This window comes from Clupea harengus, chromosome 20 (genome assembly GCF_900700415.2).
Source record: "Clupea harengus chromosome 20, Ch_v2.0.2, whole genome shotgun sequence".
NCBI lineage: Eukaryota > Metazoa > Chordata > Actinopteri > Clupeiformes > Clupeidae > Clupea > Clupea harengus.
The window spans coordinates 24,143,351-24,162,359 of NC_045171.1; the positions used below are offsets into that span (position 1 = coordinate 24,143,351).

General features: G+C 45.3%; 1 protein-coding gene across 1 annotated transcript in view; it reads right to left on the minus strand.

The window, feature by feature from the left end:
* snx25 (sorting nexin 25) overlaps window positions 1-19,009 on the minus strand; it is a 45,483-nt gene that overhangs the window by 23,301 nt on the left and 3,173 nt on the right. The window contains exons 3-6 of the mRNA XM_031558096.2: window positions 12,460-12,676; window positions 8,712-8,884; window positions 5,000-5,186; window positions 176-246 (exon numbers count right to left, since the gene is read on the minus strand). Of these exons, the coding sequence (XP_031413956.1) occupies window positions 176-246; window positions 5,000-5,186; window positions 8,712-8,884; window positions 12,460-12,676 (648 nt within the window). The remainder of the gene's footprint in view (window positions 1-175; window positions 247-4,999; window positions 5,187-8,711; window positions 8,885-12,459; window positions 12,677-19,009) is intronic.

Below are 19,009 nucleotides of genomic sequence, written 5' to 3' on the forward strand. Positions count from 1 at the left end.
TAGTTTGAGTCCTCCAGCCCAGAAACCTCTGAGCAACCAGGCAATTAAGTGGGCACACAGCGTGAGCGGAAGAGTGTGGTCAGGGCGGATTAATGCGAGAGAGAGAGAGAGACATAATTTCCTTCAGAAGACGTGCAGGGGTAAACCAAACAGCCCGCTCCCCCCGCGGTCTTACCTTTCTGCTTCTTCAGCTGTGGAATGCTACTGAGCGTTGTCGCTTGGATAATCTCCACAACAATCTGGTACCTGCAGAGAACACAGAAGATCACAAGCGTTAGGCTTTCACTTTTTTTCCCCTCTCTGCATTGGCTGCAACAGGTTTAACAGCTTAAAGTCGGCCCTGTAGATCTTGGTTTTGATGTACACTGATCTACACATTTCATATGCTTTAGAGCTGCTAACAGCCAACCATTCCGCCTCTTGCAGTCGCCAGCTACTGTAAGATTAACAACTTCACCTAGTGACAGCATTCAGTCAGACAAACCGCATTTAAACCATCAAGCTACCACCTGATTCACAAGGGGAGAAATTAGCTTAATCTTGGCTGCCAACAATTAAATTACTTTAAGTTAATGATGAAAAATCAAACTTAATATTAGTAATACAAGTTCTCCACAGGACCACTGGAGGGGAAATTTAGCTCCATTTTGTCCTTTGAGCAAATGGCAGCACCATTAAAAAACCTCAACTCATGATGAGAAAATGGGTGATTAAGATCTCAGTGCGTGTTGAGTTTCATTGAGAAATGGGGGCTTGAGAGGCACAGGCGACACGATTCCCAATAAATGAGACACGGACTCGGTCTATAAAAAGGTGTTAAATATTCATTACCAATTACCGTTCCCGCCGGCACGACGTGATAAACCCCCGCTGAAATTGAATGTGCTTAAGAAAGTCAAACAAAACTATCTGATCTAGCAGACATGGGAACTCATCAACTTTATCTCCAAGATGGAGAATGCAGCTTCACATCAGACGATTAAAGGTACCGTCCGCCATTCTGATCCAATACACTTTTAGATCTGCTCCCCATTCTCCTCTCACTGTGCTGAGAAGAAGAAGAAGAAGAAGAAGAAGAAGAAGAAAACCCTTGTGTCTATACACAGTGCTTGTTCTGTACATTGGAAACACAGTGGGTCTGATCGAGGGAACACACGACACCAGCCAATCAACATGTTGCTGCAGGAGCATGGCAGGAAAAAGGTGTAATCCGATTGGCTGTCGAGCTGAAATTGCAACAACCTTTCACCAGAATCGTAGGCTGGTCCTTTAAAATGCTCTGTGGAGTTTGCCTAAATTAGCATAAAACCAGGTCTGAATGTTAAGCAGTCTGAATGGGGTCTTGATGGACAACCTCGTTTAGAGACCGAGGGACTGAGATTAGGCCAGTATGGGGAAACACGCCTCTAATATGGTTGTGGGCCCCGTATTCTGAGTCACCGTAGGACATGAGAACATTAGGAGGAGCCGACGCACTGACATAATGGACTTGTGTCTTCATCAAGACAGCCCATTACTGGGAACAGTCCATGGCCAGTCAATGACAGTACATTACAAGTAATAAATCAGGTAATGGCATGGTCTATTCAGAGAAATGGCTCGGCCTATTCTGAAAAACATTTGCAACAACCATGTGCCTGACCATGCACTACGCCTCAACAGCCTATGCAATCGTTTTTCAAAATATTGATGACCTCATCTGTAATGTACAGCAGACAGATCACACATCCGGGGCCCACTACTGGTCTATTCATATTGCATGCCAAGGTATTATGATGTATAGCCAAATCTATTCTTTGTGAATTTTCTATAGCAGTTTGCAGTAAACACAATCTTACTGTGAAAGTGAAAAATGAGCTCATCATAATATCATCATATAGTAATCCAATTTAGTTTTTTGTTTCTGAACACAGCCTTTAACCAAAGTTAAAGTTGATATTACAGTATATGTTCATCAATACTGTAGAGAGACGAAATGTTTAAGCCCCAGGCTGTTTTAGTTATATGTCAAGCCTTCATCCTCATCATCCTCATCATCCTGCCTCCTCATCCCCCTGTGTGCCATGCCACTGGTGTTCTATTGAGCACGAATGCTGCGAATGTGGCCCAATCTTTCTCATCACATTCTCATGATCACACAGAGCCTGAGGTCACAGTCATGGTCACACAGAGGTCACACTCATGGTCACACAGAGGTCACACTCATGGTCACACAGAGGTCACACTCATGGTCACACTCAAGGTCACACTCATGGTCACACTCATGGTCACACAGAGGTCACACTCATGGCCACACTCATGGCCACACAGAGGTCACACTCATGGTCACACTCATGGTCACACAGAGGTCACACTCATGGTCACACAGAGGTCACACTCATGGTCACACTCACGGTCACACAGAGGTCACACTCATGATCACACAGAGGTCACACTCATGTTCACACTCATGGTCACACTCATGGTCACACTCATGGTCACACAGTGCCTGAGGTCACACTCATGGTCACACAGAGGTCACACTCATGGTCACACAGAGGTCACACTCATGCTCACACAGTGCCTGAGGTCACACTCATGGTCACACTCATGGTCACACGGTGCACCTTCTCACCCAGTGACAGTCTGTGGCCTCATCTTCTGCACCCTCAGAGGAGTTTGCCCTAAACATTGTGTGTGCGTGCAGGGAGTCGTGACATTTCAGAGCGAGCTTCTTCCAATCACACCCTACCAAGATTTTTAGAAAAAAAAGATATAACACGAGTAAATGATAAAGTAAATAATCTTGAATTAATTAGTACACTTTATGTTTGCTTTATTTTTGCCATATGTTATAGTACGACCATTCTGTACTGTTTTTATGTTTGCATGTGCTGGGCAACAAGTGATATTTTTCTTCACATTTGACATGACTTTTCAACATTTCAATGTTTTGCCATTCTGCGCTTATTCCACATTTAAGAAGAACACAACATAACATTGCCTTCTGTTCACAAACAGAAATGTTACATCATTTCTGGCCATAATTGGTATGAGGAACTGAGGAAACCAAAAATGCTGTACCCCTGGCAACCATTTATTAACCTTAACAAGGGTCTTGGGAAGTAAACACATTGGCCTTTTTTGTTGTTAATGGTTGTTAATGGTTACTATGGGTGAAAGAGAGCATTCATCCAATTTCTGGAGAAAATTTCGGACCATTTAAAAAGCGTAATGGGTTCTAACAGAGTGAAATATGGCCCATGAACCGAAGGCACTGGGTTTGTAAAGACTATGTTGCCTGTTGAGCTGCTCAGTCCTCTCCCTGGGTTTCTTTTTTTTTATTATTTTATTTTATAGTTATTGTCATTCAAAGTTTTATTATTGTTGCAATAAATATGATAATGATTAACATTGTCACTTGATTCAGAGGGCCTGAGTGTCTTAGTCCTCATCCCTAATGAATCCAGCAGCTAACTCTTGGCTTCTCCTCTCCTCTCCATAGGCCAGTGCATTCACCCATCTGCAGACACTTGGAGTAGAGAGCAGAGAACAAGAACTGTCAGAAGTCTCTGATATCCTTCATATTCCTTCTTGTCTTGTACTGGGGGTCTTTGCAAGTAGAGAAAAGCCTTGCAGCAAGCCCTCACTCCTTGTTCTGTAGACAACAGTGTCTGACCAAACTGAATTACAGACAGAAATAGCAACACCGGTTCTCTTGGGCAAGTGGGTCATTCTGTGCCTCCAATGCCCTCTCCTTCTGAAGTGCTGTCAGAGTATTCCACACACAAAAACACTGGCCTCGCAGACATCCACCATGGATTTTGAAAAAAAAAAAAACTACAGCCTGAGTTTGAGGGAGCGTGTCGAAACCTAGCCTACTCCAGGAACCACAAAAAGCATTCTTCGCTGCCCGAGATCAATGAAGCTGACAACTCTACTGTTTTATTTATTTATTTTCCCCCACCAAAGACGCTTTCAAATGTCAGGATGCTCTGATTCACGACTCAAGACATCAGGGTGAAAAAAAAAAAAAACCTGAAGATAGCTCCCTTTCAGCTGCGGGGATTATCGAAACGTCAAAGCCATGTCTGTCCTACACTGTGAGTGTCAAGCTGCTCTCCTGTGTACAGATGAAGCGACAGGTAGGTTTCAAATATCAGAAAAGATCACAGGCAGAAAGAAATCTTGTCAAAAGTCAACATCAACAGTCCACTTGATAGCATGCTATTTTCAGATGTTTGTGGCCAAAAGCAAAGCAACACATGTAGGTAGGAAATATGATATCCACATCATGATTTAAATAAAATATTCAAAACATCTAATATCCTAAGAAAAATGATTCTCCCTTTCCCTCCCTCATTCAAGGACGTGTTATGCTTATTTCAAATCAGAGCATTTCTTTCTCTTTTTTGAAAACTCCTCAGTGATACTAGATTTTCCCCATAATCAGTACGGCCAATGCACTCGAATGCATCCACGCAATGACACACATCTAGTTTCTCACCATATGATGGTTCCTCATGTTTGACATGATACACAGACAGACATTTGATCCCTCTGAGAAAGATGCCTCTTTCCTGGCATCTATTGGAAATTGCAGACGCTTCATTGAGCTGTTTAAGCCCATAGAATAGGGAATACAAAGAGACACACGGTCAAGACAAAGAAACTTGGCTCTACTTCAACTAGGCTCTAATTCAATTCCTGAGACACAGCCTTACCTTACCTGTCCTGTCCTGTCCTGTCTTATCTTATCTTTATCTCTCACACGCAACTTAAATTGACTGAGATTAAAACCCTCTCAGTACATGCCAAAGGAGCAAGTCTAACAAAGTGCATAGCCCAGTTAAAAAAAAACAACAAAACAAAAAAACACCCCTACATCCTTCAAACACATAACATCTCCTTCAATGCAATGCCTCAAAGACTCAGTAGTCAGCAAACCAGCAGATGAACGAGGACCAGCAGAGAGGACTGTGGGATTGCGTGCTGCGTGCGGCAGCGCCCCCCCTCTCACCTGAGCTGTTTGAGGAAGTCTACGTCGGAGCTGGTGCTGATGAGCTTGATGAACTCCTCGTAGGAGGGCGCGTAGGTGTAGGCCTTCTTGTGGTGCTCGCTGACCTGCTCGCGGTGCTCCAGCTGGGCCAGCAGCATGCGGTTGATGTAGTCCGGGTCGCTCAGGACCTCCACCATCGGCTTCAGCACTGAGGAAGAGACAGCAGAAAAAGACGTGACGCTCGACATTTTACAGGCAACACACAGATGACAGGCGTGGAGTAATACTATTGTAAAGAATAATCTTCAAGCTTTAGACCTGATTTAACAGTTAACAGGAGACACGCAGACAATTATCCTATTATCCCATTATCCTTTTAGTTTTACTCAGTTTTAGATTTCATAAATGAGAACTGGTACATGACAAAAAAATAATTCGATAATTTCTCATGCATGCCTCAACACACACAGACAAACAGGCATCCACACTCTCGGACACCCACACAAATCTAGTTATTCAGAAATCTTCTGATGTAAACCACGGCTGACACTAACTCCTCCATCTTCGCAGTGGCTTTGTGCGCCCGAGGCAACAGGGCCTTTCATGAGAGAGGGGAGGCTCACGCATGCTGATCCAGCCAGCCACCCCAGCAGAAGGCTGATCTGTGAGGCCGGGAGACACGGAGCGGAGGCAAGAGAAAGCTGACAGCCGGCTGGATGGAAGGAGCGCAGTGAGTTAGAGGCTCGCTGTGTGTGTGTGTGTGTCTGTGGGTGTGGGTGTGTGTTTGAGTCGCTGTAGGGAGCTCAATATACATTGATTTTCTTTCAGTATGCTTTTTTTGGGGGGGGGGGGTTTGGGGTTTTTTTTGTCAAGGAGGATGAGTGAAAGAAAGAGGGAAAAAACCTAGGAGAGTGAGTGGGGGAAGAGAGAAAATCAGCACGGAAGGGAGAGAGAACGGGAGAGAGGAAGGAAGTTTATTAGAGAGAAGGGGAGGAAGTGAGAAAAAGCCAAACGAGAGGATTGTTTCACTTGGAGAGCCGGTTTCATTTCATCAATTCACACTGAACTAGAGCGTTTGAATAAAGCTTTGAAGTCGGTGCAGGGAACAATGAATGACTCTGAGAAGCACACACTGAATTACTGAGGTCAACACACACAACGGATCCACTAAGCCCATCAGGGTGCTTTTTCATACAGTAGATTTCAACTATCCTTGGACTTTACCTTCTTAATTAAATATGGTTGGTTGATGCTTTGATACTTTCTTGCAAGGGTGGAGAGAGCATATAATGACAACATATATGATATCACTCAGACAGACTCATTGTTTCCCACACAATGAGCAAAAAAAAGAATCAGGTTAAGACACACACACACACACACACACACACAAATCTACCACACCAACACAGAATGCAACACAGAACTCATGGCACCACACTGTATCTGTCAGAGGCATAGTCTGGCTGACTAACACCCATGGAATGCCTTTTTAACGGCGATTTCAAGGCTAATCTCTGGGAATTGGTGGGATAGATCTAATTACAGTACTGGCGAGCGCAGCTCGTGTTGGCTGGGACTGATAACACAATGCTCCGGAGATCCCCTATGAAAAAGAAAACCTCCAGCTTGCAAGGCCTTCCTATGGGCCTTATGAATGCTGAGAGCAGCCCCCAGCTAAGGCCTGTGGACTGGAGAGAAGAGGGCATTGTACTGGACTTGAGCTCTTCCCAAATGAGTTATGCCGTCAGATGAAATCGAAAATCCGATATGGGAGAATTCGAGCAGGCACCAAAAATAAGCTTTCCCCAATTCAATTTGCACTTAGCCACATCACTGCTGGCCATCAGTCTGTGTGAGATTTGTTTTCTTTCTCTGCAGGCAATCGGTCTCCGCAAAATCTGATATCTTTCTCTGTGGGCGTGACCCAAGACTTGACTCACAATGTCAACAATAGGGTGTATAAACAGATTAATGTATTTTATCACAGCGTACCTCAACGGCAGGCCGAGGTTGCAATGTTATCAGTGAATTGGAGGAGCGCCGTTGCTAAGTAACGCAGATGATAAGGCCTAAATTAGGTACCTTAAGGTTTTTCCTTCTCTCTTCATCTGGCACCGCAAGACAAACTCATCGCGCCTCCACTGTTTCCATCAAACCACCACTGTGAGTGTGTGTGTGTGTGAGCCATCTGTACTCATACCCAGAAGAAGGTCTAGAGGGTTTATTTTTAGACATTAACACAGCGATAGCACCATGTTATATAGACTCTTGTGTCTCGGAGGCAAACCCAATCATGTCCCTAAGACTGAACTGTCACTCACTGCTCGCCCCCGCTCACACGGCCCGAGGATCAACCATTCGCGCGCTGAAGCCTGTTTCCACAGAAACCGGACTGCACAAAACATGTCGGAGAGCCAATTTGTATGACCGGGCCCTTCTGTGAGTCTCTGGCACATGAGGGCGGAACATGTGACGAGAAGCACACTCGTTCACGTAACCGCGGCGACACGAAAGAGGTACAATCAACCGCCGCCGCCGCATGTCAAGACAAACACCTGTCGTGGTACCAGCCTGTGTCTCAGTGAGAGCTCAGCCTTACCATGCAAGAGGGCTGACTAGCATGACGTTTAAACAAATCCTCAGCTGTTGCAAAAAAAAAAAAAACCGCTAACGCCATTTGCGGTGAACCATTGACATGGGCACTTTGACCAGCTCAATTCTAGTGACGTGTAAGTGAACCTTGTGGTGACCATATGGTAAATGTAACCGTGAGAAACCCAACTTTGTGTGCAATACCACACCATGTAAACAGGATGTAGCCTCAATGTTAGCAGTGTGTCAGCCAGCGAGATTCAGAGACTACTTTTCTGCCCGAAGCCCCAGCAGGTGCAAGAATGCTTACTCAGTCGAATGACATGGAAAACCCACTGACAAATATATACTGCATTAGTGATTCAAAAAATGGGACAAAAAAAACAAATAGTGCAGACCATCTAGGAACCAGACACTGGGCGGGTTGCAAACACAAGGACCCACATAAACAGTGCATAGCACTTTGTAGTATGCAGTATGCAATGGTACTAATATGGCTAGGGGTGGGGCACATGTCTGTTGGGTTGTGGGTGTTACGTTGGGTGTCACATTTGTTGACAGCGATCTCATGTGACAGCAGTGTCACGAAACGTATGACCAACAGCTGCATGTCAAGATAAACACCCGTCACAGTTCGGATCAGCCTAACTTGAGCCCGATCCTGAGCTGGAACTTTACCCCACTGATTGGGGGCACACAGCACAGCCCAGCAATCTAGTGATCCTGACCTTTCTGACATTCTAACCTTGTGGGAAATCTAAATCATGAGAAACCGAAATTTGTGTTTGATGCCACACCATTTAAATGGGATGTAGCCTCAATGTGCCAGGTGTGTTGACCAGAGAGATTCAGATCCTACTTTTCCGAATCCCCAGCATGTACAAGACCTGATACTCGGGTGTAGTGATTTCCACTTTCCACTGAGGGGGGAGTAGTATGAACTACGTACTATGTAAAATAAAGTATGCAGTATGTAGCATGTGACATGTAGTTGCAGCAATGTGGCTAGTATTAGCATGTGACATGTAGTTGCAGCAATGTGGCTAGTATTAGCATGTGACATGTAGTTGCAGCAATGTGGCTAGTATCAGCATGTGACATGTCTGGCGTGTTTTGGTTGTTGCGCTGGGCGTCACACCTTTGTTGGCGACGATCTCGACGAGCACGGTGCGGAGGCTGTGGGAGCGGGCGTCGCGGGCGGGCAGCAGGCACAGCAGCAGCAGACGGGCGCAGCAGCGCAGGAAACGCTGCTCCTCCTCGGGCCCACGCAGGCACGGGTGCAGACGGAACGCACGCACCAGCTCCTCCTGTCTGCAGAGAGAGAAAGGGGGGGATGAGAAAGAGTGCCAGAGGGAGAGAAAGTGAGAGGGAGGTGAAAGAGAGAGAGAGAGAGAGAGAGAGAGAGAGAGAGAGAGAGTGAGAGGAAGTTGAAAGAGAGAGACAGAGAGAGAGAGAGAATGAGAGGGAGGTGAAAGAGAGAGAGTGGGGAAGAAAGAGAGAAAGGGAAAAAAGAAAAAAAAGAGACAGGTGAGAGAGATAAAGGGGGTGAGAGAACATTAGACAGAAAGATGAGAGAGTGGGGAGAGGGAGGAAGAAGAGGCAAGACCGGTGAGACAGGGATAAAAGATGGACAGGGGACAAAAGACAAGGGGAAAGAAAGAAATGAAGATAAAGATAAAGAATAAGGGTGACACCAGGAGGTCGGGAGAAGAGTGTAAGGAGTGCAGACACACACACATACACACACACCACACACACACACACACACAGAAAAGGGGAACGTTCAGAGAGCGGACAGGTAATCGGTGATAATGGAACAAGAGGGAGCAGGAAGAGGCCATGTCGGGAAAAATGAAACATGAAAAATGAGGAGAGATGGAGACACAGAGAAAGAGGGAGGGTGAGAGAACAGGAAACAAGAGGAAGAGAGAGAGAGAGAGAGAGAGCACATAATAGAGTTAGCCATTCACTTTTTCACCATTAATGAGCACGGTTAATTGATCCATAGAGTGGAGCAACAATGAGTGTGTGTGTGTGTGTGTGTGCGCGAGTGTGCGCGAGTGTGCACGTGTGTGTGTGTGTGTGTGTGTGTGTGTGTGTGTGTGTGTGTATGAGTGTGTATGAGTGTGTGTGTGTGTGTGTGTGTGTGTGTATGAGTGTGTGTGTGTGTGTGTATGAGTGTGTGTGTGTGTGTGTATGAGTGTGTGTGTGTGTGTGTGTGTGTGTGTGTGTGCGCGAGTGTGCACGTGTGTGTGTGTGTGCGTGCGCATACACCAATCATAAAATGCAGGACTGGATTGGCCTAATAAACCTAATCAAGCCATAGGGATGAGTCACAAAGTCCACATGGGTATTTTAAGGACAAAGCATGACTAAAATCAACACTGATCCTCCGTTGTTACACTGAACGCTGTTCTGTATTTTTTGAATGCGTAATAGAACATATTTGGAAACATTTAGGAGCAAGTGAATCTTTCCGGTGTGTGTGTGTGTGTGTGTGTGTTGGTGTGTGTGCACCAGTGAGTGGATGAGTGAGTGTCTGTCAGAAATGTCTTGTATTTATTTGGTACCACCCTTCCCTAGCGGTTCACACAGCAGGACCCAATGTTAGACAGTTAGTCTTCAAATCCCTCCCCTCCTCTGAGATTTACAGGGCTTTATATCACTACTGAAGAGAAGTGCAGTGAGGGATGTTTTTGTTAATCGTTTCCTCAGGAAAACTGGAACATTCATTAACACAAAACTCAATTCAGCCACTTCAGCACTGGAATGTACTGTTCATCATTGCTGGTCTCTGGAACATGTAAGGTTCATATGTCCGTAAGAAGGCAGAAATGTGTGTACCGGTAAGCCAATGAATAAACTGGAGGAGGGAAAAAAAAATAATAAAACAGAGCTTCTTCCGTTAACCAACCACATGCACAGCTACATGCGCTATTTCTTTGTCAGACAATTTGATCCATAGCAACAGACCATATGGGACCATAATGGCTATACATCGTTTTCAGTCTGTTTGATCCCCTGGTGCCAGATTGGTGGCAGTATGCTGTACCAGTTGGGCTAGAGGGAAACAGCATGTGCTGGAATATTCATCAGCTCAGACCCACAGCAGCAGCAGCAGCAGCAGCAGCAGCAGCAGCAGCAGCAGCAGCAGCAGCAACAGCAAGATATTCCCTTTCTTCATTAAGACACCTCAGTGCTCCCTCGGCAGGAAAAGGCTCAGTGAATAATGATGCCATTCAGATGCTAAATGCATAACCTAGAGGTGCAGACACAACATTCTCCTTGCACCAAAGGTCCGGGCAAAGTGCAGGCAAAGGTCTAATGGAAATCCAATGAATTGAAACTTTTTGACATATATGGATTAAAGGTGTGGGCATCTGAAAAAAAAAAATGATGGTAAGCCAAAGTGATGGCCTAATATTTAAAAATGTTAATCCTTCAAAGTACGAAACTTTCACAAGTTTTGCCTTGCCTTTTCCTTTGTAGGGCATAAAATGAAGAGTTTATCTGGCCTGCCCACAGGCCTTTCAGATTCTCTGAGGTCTTCCTCGGCCTCCAATGAATATAGAAAGACTGTGAAGTTTTCCATTTTTCTCATGAGGAATTTCATGACGCAAGCGTTCCAACTTACTTACATCAGCAACTCTATCTTCCTCTCTCCAACTCATTCTGTGGAGCACCACACAAAAAAGGAGGAACTAACTTACTAAGGTCTGCGGTCCATTTGCTTAATCATTGCTTTTCGATATGCCACTTCCTGACAATATGGTGGCACACAGTTGGAGCAGTTCATTCTCAGAATTTCAGATCTGAATAAGCACTTTTGCACTTAAACAAACTCCTTTCTTGTCATTTTGGGGGGGGGGGGGGGGGGGGGGGGTTGGTTGGTTGCAGTAGCTTTCAGAATAAGCTTTTAATATTGCCTTTGGGCTCCTCTCCAAAACCCTGCTAAAAATAAATAACACCTACCCAAGAGACGCCACTTACACACAGCCTGGAGCCCAAACAAAATGGCAATGCATCAGAGGGTCCTCATTACATTCACGAGCAGGAAGGAGGAGCGTTAGGAAGGGTCCTCATTACATTCACGAGGAGGAAAGAGGCGTGTTAGGGAGGGTCCTCATTACATTCACGAGGAGGAAAGAGGCGTGTTAGGGAGGGTCCTCATTACATTCACGAGCAGGAAGGAGGCGTGTTAGGAAGGGTCCTCATTACATTCACGAGGTGGAAGGAGGAGCGTTAGGGAGGCGCTGGGGACCAGGGCTGATGACACTGCACTTTCACTGCAAACATTTGGCCAACAGCGAGCTGAAGGCAGGCAGCTGACCCAGGTCAACAGAACACTGAAAAAGAGGCCAGAGGTGTACTTCTCCTTTTCGACTTTGTTTTAAGGGGAAAGAGGAATGTGTGATGATGAACACCAGTGATTTGCCTCCAGAGAAGTTCATTCTTTTCACACGTCCTTATAAGCAGCATGTATCTTGTGTGCCTGCTACTCAGCAATATCTCACCAGAAGGGAGGACTGGACTGGTGCCCTCGGGGATCACAGACTGACACACAACCCAAAACGGTTTCCATATTTAACCTTGACAGGAGCTAAGATAGATTTCCTAGTTGTTTAATGAAAAAAAGTTATCGAAAAGAGGCAGAGGTTGGATTTCAGGGAGACTTGGTCAAATCACTGGTGAGTATTTCACAGTAAGGCAATCGGTGGTGTCTTGGCCTACTACTGCACCTGGTGTATATATACAGGTCCTGTGGATGGAAGGACTGCAGTTGGCATTAAACTTTTAACCAAGTCACTCAAGTTTTCTCAGAGAAATCTTCACATCTAGCTGAGAGGCTCTGATGGATATTCACCTCCAGCCTGTGAGGGCCTTACCTGGTGTTGGCTGCCTTAAGGTCACAGAAGTGGGCGAGCAGGGACTTGACGATGTCATTGCAGACCAGGTTGACCATGTCCACCTCGGCCAGACGGGAGCGGAGCTGCTTGGTCATCTCCCAGAGGTCCTCCGACAGCATCTGGTACAGCTGTCCCTCGTCCCGGCTGAGAGGCACATACCAGGACAGGATGTAGTCCCTGTAGCTGTAGTCGAACACTGGGGGAAGAGGAGGAGGAGTGGAAAACATCAGCTCATCTGACCAGGAGTAATATAGCAGCAGTATAGTAATAAAGTAACCGTCTGTGGTACATGAAGGTTCCAGTAATAAAGATGCTTCCTGGGTGGCACCTGTAACTACAAGATATTGCATTACATTTGTGATCTTCTAGTATGGAAGGTACAACTATCACCAGGACCAGGCTAGTCATTGAGTTCCTCTGATTAAAAGCTGTGAATGAGACCCTCTTTCACAGCACCGTCTGTAGTCTTCATGGGCGCACCAGGAAGTGACATCGGCTTGTCTCTATCAGCCGCCACAAACGGTTCCCTTTGAGAAGGCCGTGGCTGAACAATGGGAGGTAGTTGCCAGGTAACAGACGGCTAGTAGGCTACTACAGCTAAAGGATTACCACAGCAAAACATTCCCAGCAACAATAGGAGGCCAGAGTTTATCCCCTGCTCTCCTGAGCTCTTCTTCAAACATGTACCCAGCAGCCCACCACCAGCTCTGGCTTTGCCGCCTTTGAGCATGATTCACTGTAAAACACTGAGATTATCTTTGACTTCATAATAACCTTAAAAACTGCTGGAAATTCGATTTTGAGCACTTTTCGCTCCCTTTTGCCCAACTAAGCCTTCTGTAGGAGTCCTACCCTTTAACATCTCTGCACAGCATGCACACCCGATAGAAAAAACAGGCAGGGTCTCTCTGTCTGCCTGTCTGTCTGTCTGTCTGTCTGTCTGTTTGTTGACATGCATACCCAATATGGCAGGGCTGTTTGTCTCAAAGTGTGGTTAGTACATTAGACATCTATGTTTTTTTTTTTGTCTTTTGCTAAACTTGCAGTTAATGATGCCATGTCACGCACAGTGCAGTGCGTCTTATCTACTTCCCAGAAGGACACCATGAACATGTCCACATTGTGTCAGTGTTATTGAGAACACAGAAAGAGCAGAGCAACGGCTTCGGTTAAACACTTGGGTGCATCTTTGGCTGCCTGCAGCTGCGTTTTCTGCAGACTGGCTAAGTCACTTCCTGTGAGGGTACTTCTCTAGGGTGAACCAGACAGCCAAAAAAACCATGAGCACAAACAGAGAGGTGACATACTTCCTTTGTGCTATAGGTTGGGGACTTCCAACAGAGGCCAATCCTCTCACTGTCACATGCAAATACTCATACCCAACATCCTAACCGACCCAATATAACAACTGCCTAACCATAGACCTTGAACAACAGGATACAACAACAACAACAACAACGCACAACTGGCTGGTGACAGCTGCAACACGCGCCGCATGGTGTACCCAGGCCCTCCTTCACAGTACAACATGTTCATGTCTGAAGCCCACAACAACATGACTGCCCCACCAAAGAACCTGAGCAGCAGAATACAACAACATCAACAATAATACAAATAATAATAATAATAATAATAATAATAATAATAATAATAATAATAAAGCTGCCTTTGGGGTTATTTAACTGGGGTTTTCAAGCAGGCACCATAATATCTATCAAGAATGGGACATTAGCTGGGGACTGAAGATACATTAACCTTTCCTTAAAGTCCTTTCGCTGTCGTAAAGAGCATGAGCATATTGTAACTGATTGTATCATACTGTGAGCAGGTTGAACCGATATGCCATTATAGTTCATCCCCGTCACACTACTGCATCTATGGATAGTTTTGATTGCACAGCATAAAAGGGTTAACTACCATGTAGAAAAAAAGCAAGGTCATCACTGTCTGTTCTTTTCTTTCTCTCCTAATCTGGACTATCTTCGCTATGGGACGCTGCTGTAGTCTCTTCACCCGATCCACCTGTAGAAACCCTCGGCAAATTGCACCCACCGCCACCGGACTGCTGTACACTTACTCTACCCTATGCTAACATTTAGTATATACAATATATATTATTGCCACCACCAACATGTTTCTCTATCCCTACCCCCCTTACCCCTGTAACAGTAACCCTAGTGTATAGTGTATACCCACTAAACTGGTCTTGTCTGTATCATGTATTTACCACTGGATGTCTGTATATATATTATGTACATCTACTAAATGCAGGCTGTGCACAACACTTGTTGTTTCCCTTCCCCTTCTGCCACACAACCCTCCCCCCTTCCCCCCTTCCTATCTCCACCCGGCCGACCTCAAGCAGATGGGTTCCCCCTTATGTGCCGTGGTTCTGCTTTAGATTCCTTCCTGACTAACAGGGAGTTTTTTCTTGTCCCTGTTGCCATTGTGCTTGCACTAAGGGGGTTCTGGGCTCCCTGGGCTCTGTAAAGCGCCTTGAGACAATTGTATTGTTATGGCGCTATATAAATAAAATAAAATTGAATTGAATTGAATTGAATTGAATTGTGAGCAGACATGTACTGAGCACAGCATTGTATTGATGCTGCAATATAATGAGGATCGATTCCTTAGTGTTTTTGCTGTAAGGGGCCAAAATGAGGTTTGAGAGCAATGCCTATCCCAGCATGCAATTCAGAAGCACCATGTAAATATGCATGCAGCCTGCAAGGGAACATCAAAATCAGAAATTCAATTTGTATTATCATAGATGCTTAAGCCTGCGTGATGGGGCTCCTATAAAAAGACAGCTTCTCATTTTCCCTCAGGAACCGACATTTTTCAAGTCTGAAATAAAAGCAACCTGATCATAAATACTACATGAGGAAAGCGTGCTTTCTTTGCATTATTTAAAAAACCTCTCTCTACATTCTGGAATACCAGACACACCAATGAAATTGCCCCCTCCCCATCCCTCTCTCTCTCTCTCTCTCTCGCTGTATCTTATCCACTTCCTTATTCTCTTTCTCTCTCCCTCTCTCTCTCGCTCTCTCTATCTTATCACTCCCCGCCTAAGCTTGTCTCCTTTCTCCCACACCCCCCTCATTAAGGCAGCCCTTTTAATCAAATTCTTACAATATGTATGCGTCAGCGGGCGATGCCAAACAACTGCGGGGTCTACCACCTGCATTTTCCTGCCTCCAGTCTGCTGACGTCAATGGAGACGATGCATGCACTCGTGCCAGGCAGGGATCTTCTGGAGCAGGACTTTAGTCTGCCTGGGAGGAGAGCTCGTCTCTTCCACAGAGCAGGACTTTAGTCTGCCTGGGAGGAGAGCTTGTCTCTTCCACAGAACAGGACTTTAGCCTGCCTGAGAGGAGAGCTCGTCTCTTCCACAGAACAGGACTTTAGCCTGCCTGAGAGGAGAGCTTGTCTCTTCCACAGAACAGGACTTTAGTCTGCCTGGGAGGAGAGCTCGTCTGCATATCACGCCTCCCAACAACTATGTACGATAAGAAGCCTTCCTCGAGAAGATGGTTATAGGCCAGCTCATATTTCATGTTGACAGATTTAGCAGGCTCGGTATGCTTTAACAGGGAAAGGAGAGACGCTTCAAGGGTTTTTTTTTTTCTGGTAAAACCCTCTGTGACTTTGAGAGAACCTTTAGTTCTTAAGCATGTTCCCATGCCAAAGGGTTCAAAATGCAACTTGCTTTCCGAGCGAGCAAGTGGTCTTGGCACAATCTGAATCAAACTCAAGGAGAGTATGCCAAAAAAAAGGCTTAAAACGCAGTGGCCCTGAACGCTGTCAAAGTGACCCAAGTGACTGGGCTGGAGGAAAGACTGCTGAGCATTAATGCAAATCTCAGTGACCGGCACAGTGACCATTCATTCAATCCCTTATTCACGAACGTAAACCCCAGCACTAGCATACTTAGCAACTCCCACATGTGACCAGAGTCATTAAAAACAAGAGTCTGGCCATGACGACTGATTTAAAAAGACGCTATGCGGAAGCACAGCAAGATGACGAGTTGGAGGGCTAAAAGAGAGCTTTTTTTGTAGCAACTAGGCCATTTCATAAAGAACTGGGGCAGATATACATAACCTCATCACTCCATCATATATGAAGTGTCAAATATAATTGAACAAAGACTTTACTGAAGTTCAACTAGTAAAGCAAGTATTCTTTGCTTTCAGTGCCAAGGTTACCCATGCAGCACACATGCTGATAATGTTATGTACCCTCAACTCCTTTAGATTCCAATCTGGGCTATATTTCCCCATACTTGCTACATACAGTACCAGTCAAAAGTTTGGACAAACCTTCTAATTTTTTGAGAAGTGCTTTATTTACTTTTATTATTTTCTACATGGTAGATAACACTTTTTTTGTTTAGTACATAATTCCATATGTGTTCTTTCGTAGTTAAAATGTCTTCAATATTAATCTACAATGTAGAAAATAATAAAAGTAAAGAAAACACTTCTCAAAAAAATGAAAGGTGTGTCCAAACTTTTGACTGGTACTGTATGTTAGCAACTATCAGCAACTAGTTGGAACTATGCAGCTGCGATGCAAGCGTTTCCCCAAAACCACGGTTCACACTATCGGGGTAAGTACGTTGGTAACATATTTCGAAAAAGGGATTGGTTTGCGACTTGTTGAGTTGTTGTCCTAAAATGTTTACACCACAGCCTTTTTGTTTGTGTGGTGCATTTGTTTTCCAGTAGACTGTGACCGAAGTTCACTAAGCCAAGGCCAGGGCCTGTACCTCATGCAGGCCCTCAGGCTCTCCTGTATCAATGGCCCTTTATTTCCATACATCATGTGAGCATCACAGTCACCACACTCCACTGAGCGTGCACCAACTCCTGCCACTCATAAAGCCAAACAGACCATCGATCCACTCATATTCAGTGGGCATTTTGTGGAAGGTAAAATAATGAGTATCAGTATAAAAATGAGTTACAAGGTCTAGTGGATTTTTTTTACAGCCTGATGCAAGAATACCCCCAATTCATGAAGACATTACACTATGAAAAGAGCATGGCTGGAGACTTTCAAATACTGGGTTGTGTCTGTGTTTGTGCATGTGTGGGAGTGAGATAAAATATATAGAAAGAGAGAGAGAAAGAGAGAAAGAGAGAGAGGACCTATTCACAATACCACACAAAGGAGAGGGAGCACTACTGAACTCTCCAATGCAGTAGGGCTCCAGAATGGCCTTCTCTAATTGAACACAAGGGGGTATTGAACACACCCGTCCCTGCTTCACTGGCACCACCACTGGTCCAGCGGCCCGCGCAGCATTATGAAACCCAAAGCCATAGAGCCCGACTGGGAGAGGATCAGTGTGTGTGATGTGTGTGTATAAGCTTGCTAGTTAACGTGGGCGCATACTGCATAGCCTCCTATGTTACAACAGCATTGTTAGTTGTGGGGGTGGGGTGGGGGATGGTGGGTGACCAGGCAAATGACGGCAGCTTTTTTTGGTTGATAACCTCCTTTGCTAACAGTTAACCTCCCATGTGTGGGCGTAATGCACATGTTGCGCGCCTGAATCCATTAATAAGCAGTATGACTAACCATATTTGACCACGTCAGTTCACAACACTGTCAAAGAAAAAGGAGGAGAGAAGGAGACGGCAAGAGAAAGGAGAGGAGAAATAAAATGGTGGTGGGGGGGAGGGGTGGGGGGAGGGGTGGGGGGAGGGAGGGGTGGGGGGAGGGGTGGGGGGGGAGGGGTGGGTTTGCAGAACCAGAGGTTCTGATTAGCTTGAAAGCTTGATAACCAGCCTCCTACTCCTCCTCACTGTCTGACTTCCCCCAAAACCCAATTCCAATTCCTCCAAACAGCTCCATCACCACTTAAAGACCGTTTCAAGAGTTCAGGCCTATCTGCCAGGGAAAAAGAAAACAAACCAAAATGAACCTCCCCCTCCCTGCAGAGGAGAAATGAGAAGCTGGAGGATACGATTAGGCAGTAATTACACCCACGTAGCATATGAAGAAAGACAAAGGGGGAAAAAAAGACAAGAAAATCCTTCTGGGAGTAGTGACTTGCTTCATTGCTGCCGACATCTGAACTCTACATGGGACAACTGCCATTTAAATCTAGAGAACAGGTTTACACGGATTTTGTTTCTTGTTTAATTCGACCGTTCCACTACTCACATCCGTAGGTCCAGCTGGAGCGTTGTTAAAGTGATCTTGAGTTGGGATCGCCTACACACACACACACACACACACAGCCTTATCTGTCATATTTCTCCATCAAATGCCATGGCAAATGAAATGTCACAGATAATGTCCCCTTCAAGCTTCATCATCCCTTTCTTAATGGCTTGGAGTGCAACCGTCTGGGAGAATTGGCAAAATGGAGTTATTTCTGGCAGTGGAGAAAAAAAAAAACAAAGCATGACAGTGACTTAAGCCAAAGAGACACCAATCTGGTTTAAGTCCAATGAGCTACACCATGCTATATCAATCTCAGATAGATACATTCTCGTAGGATTGATAGTTCTGG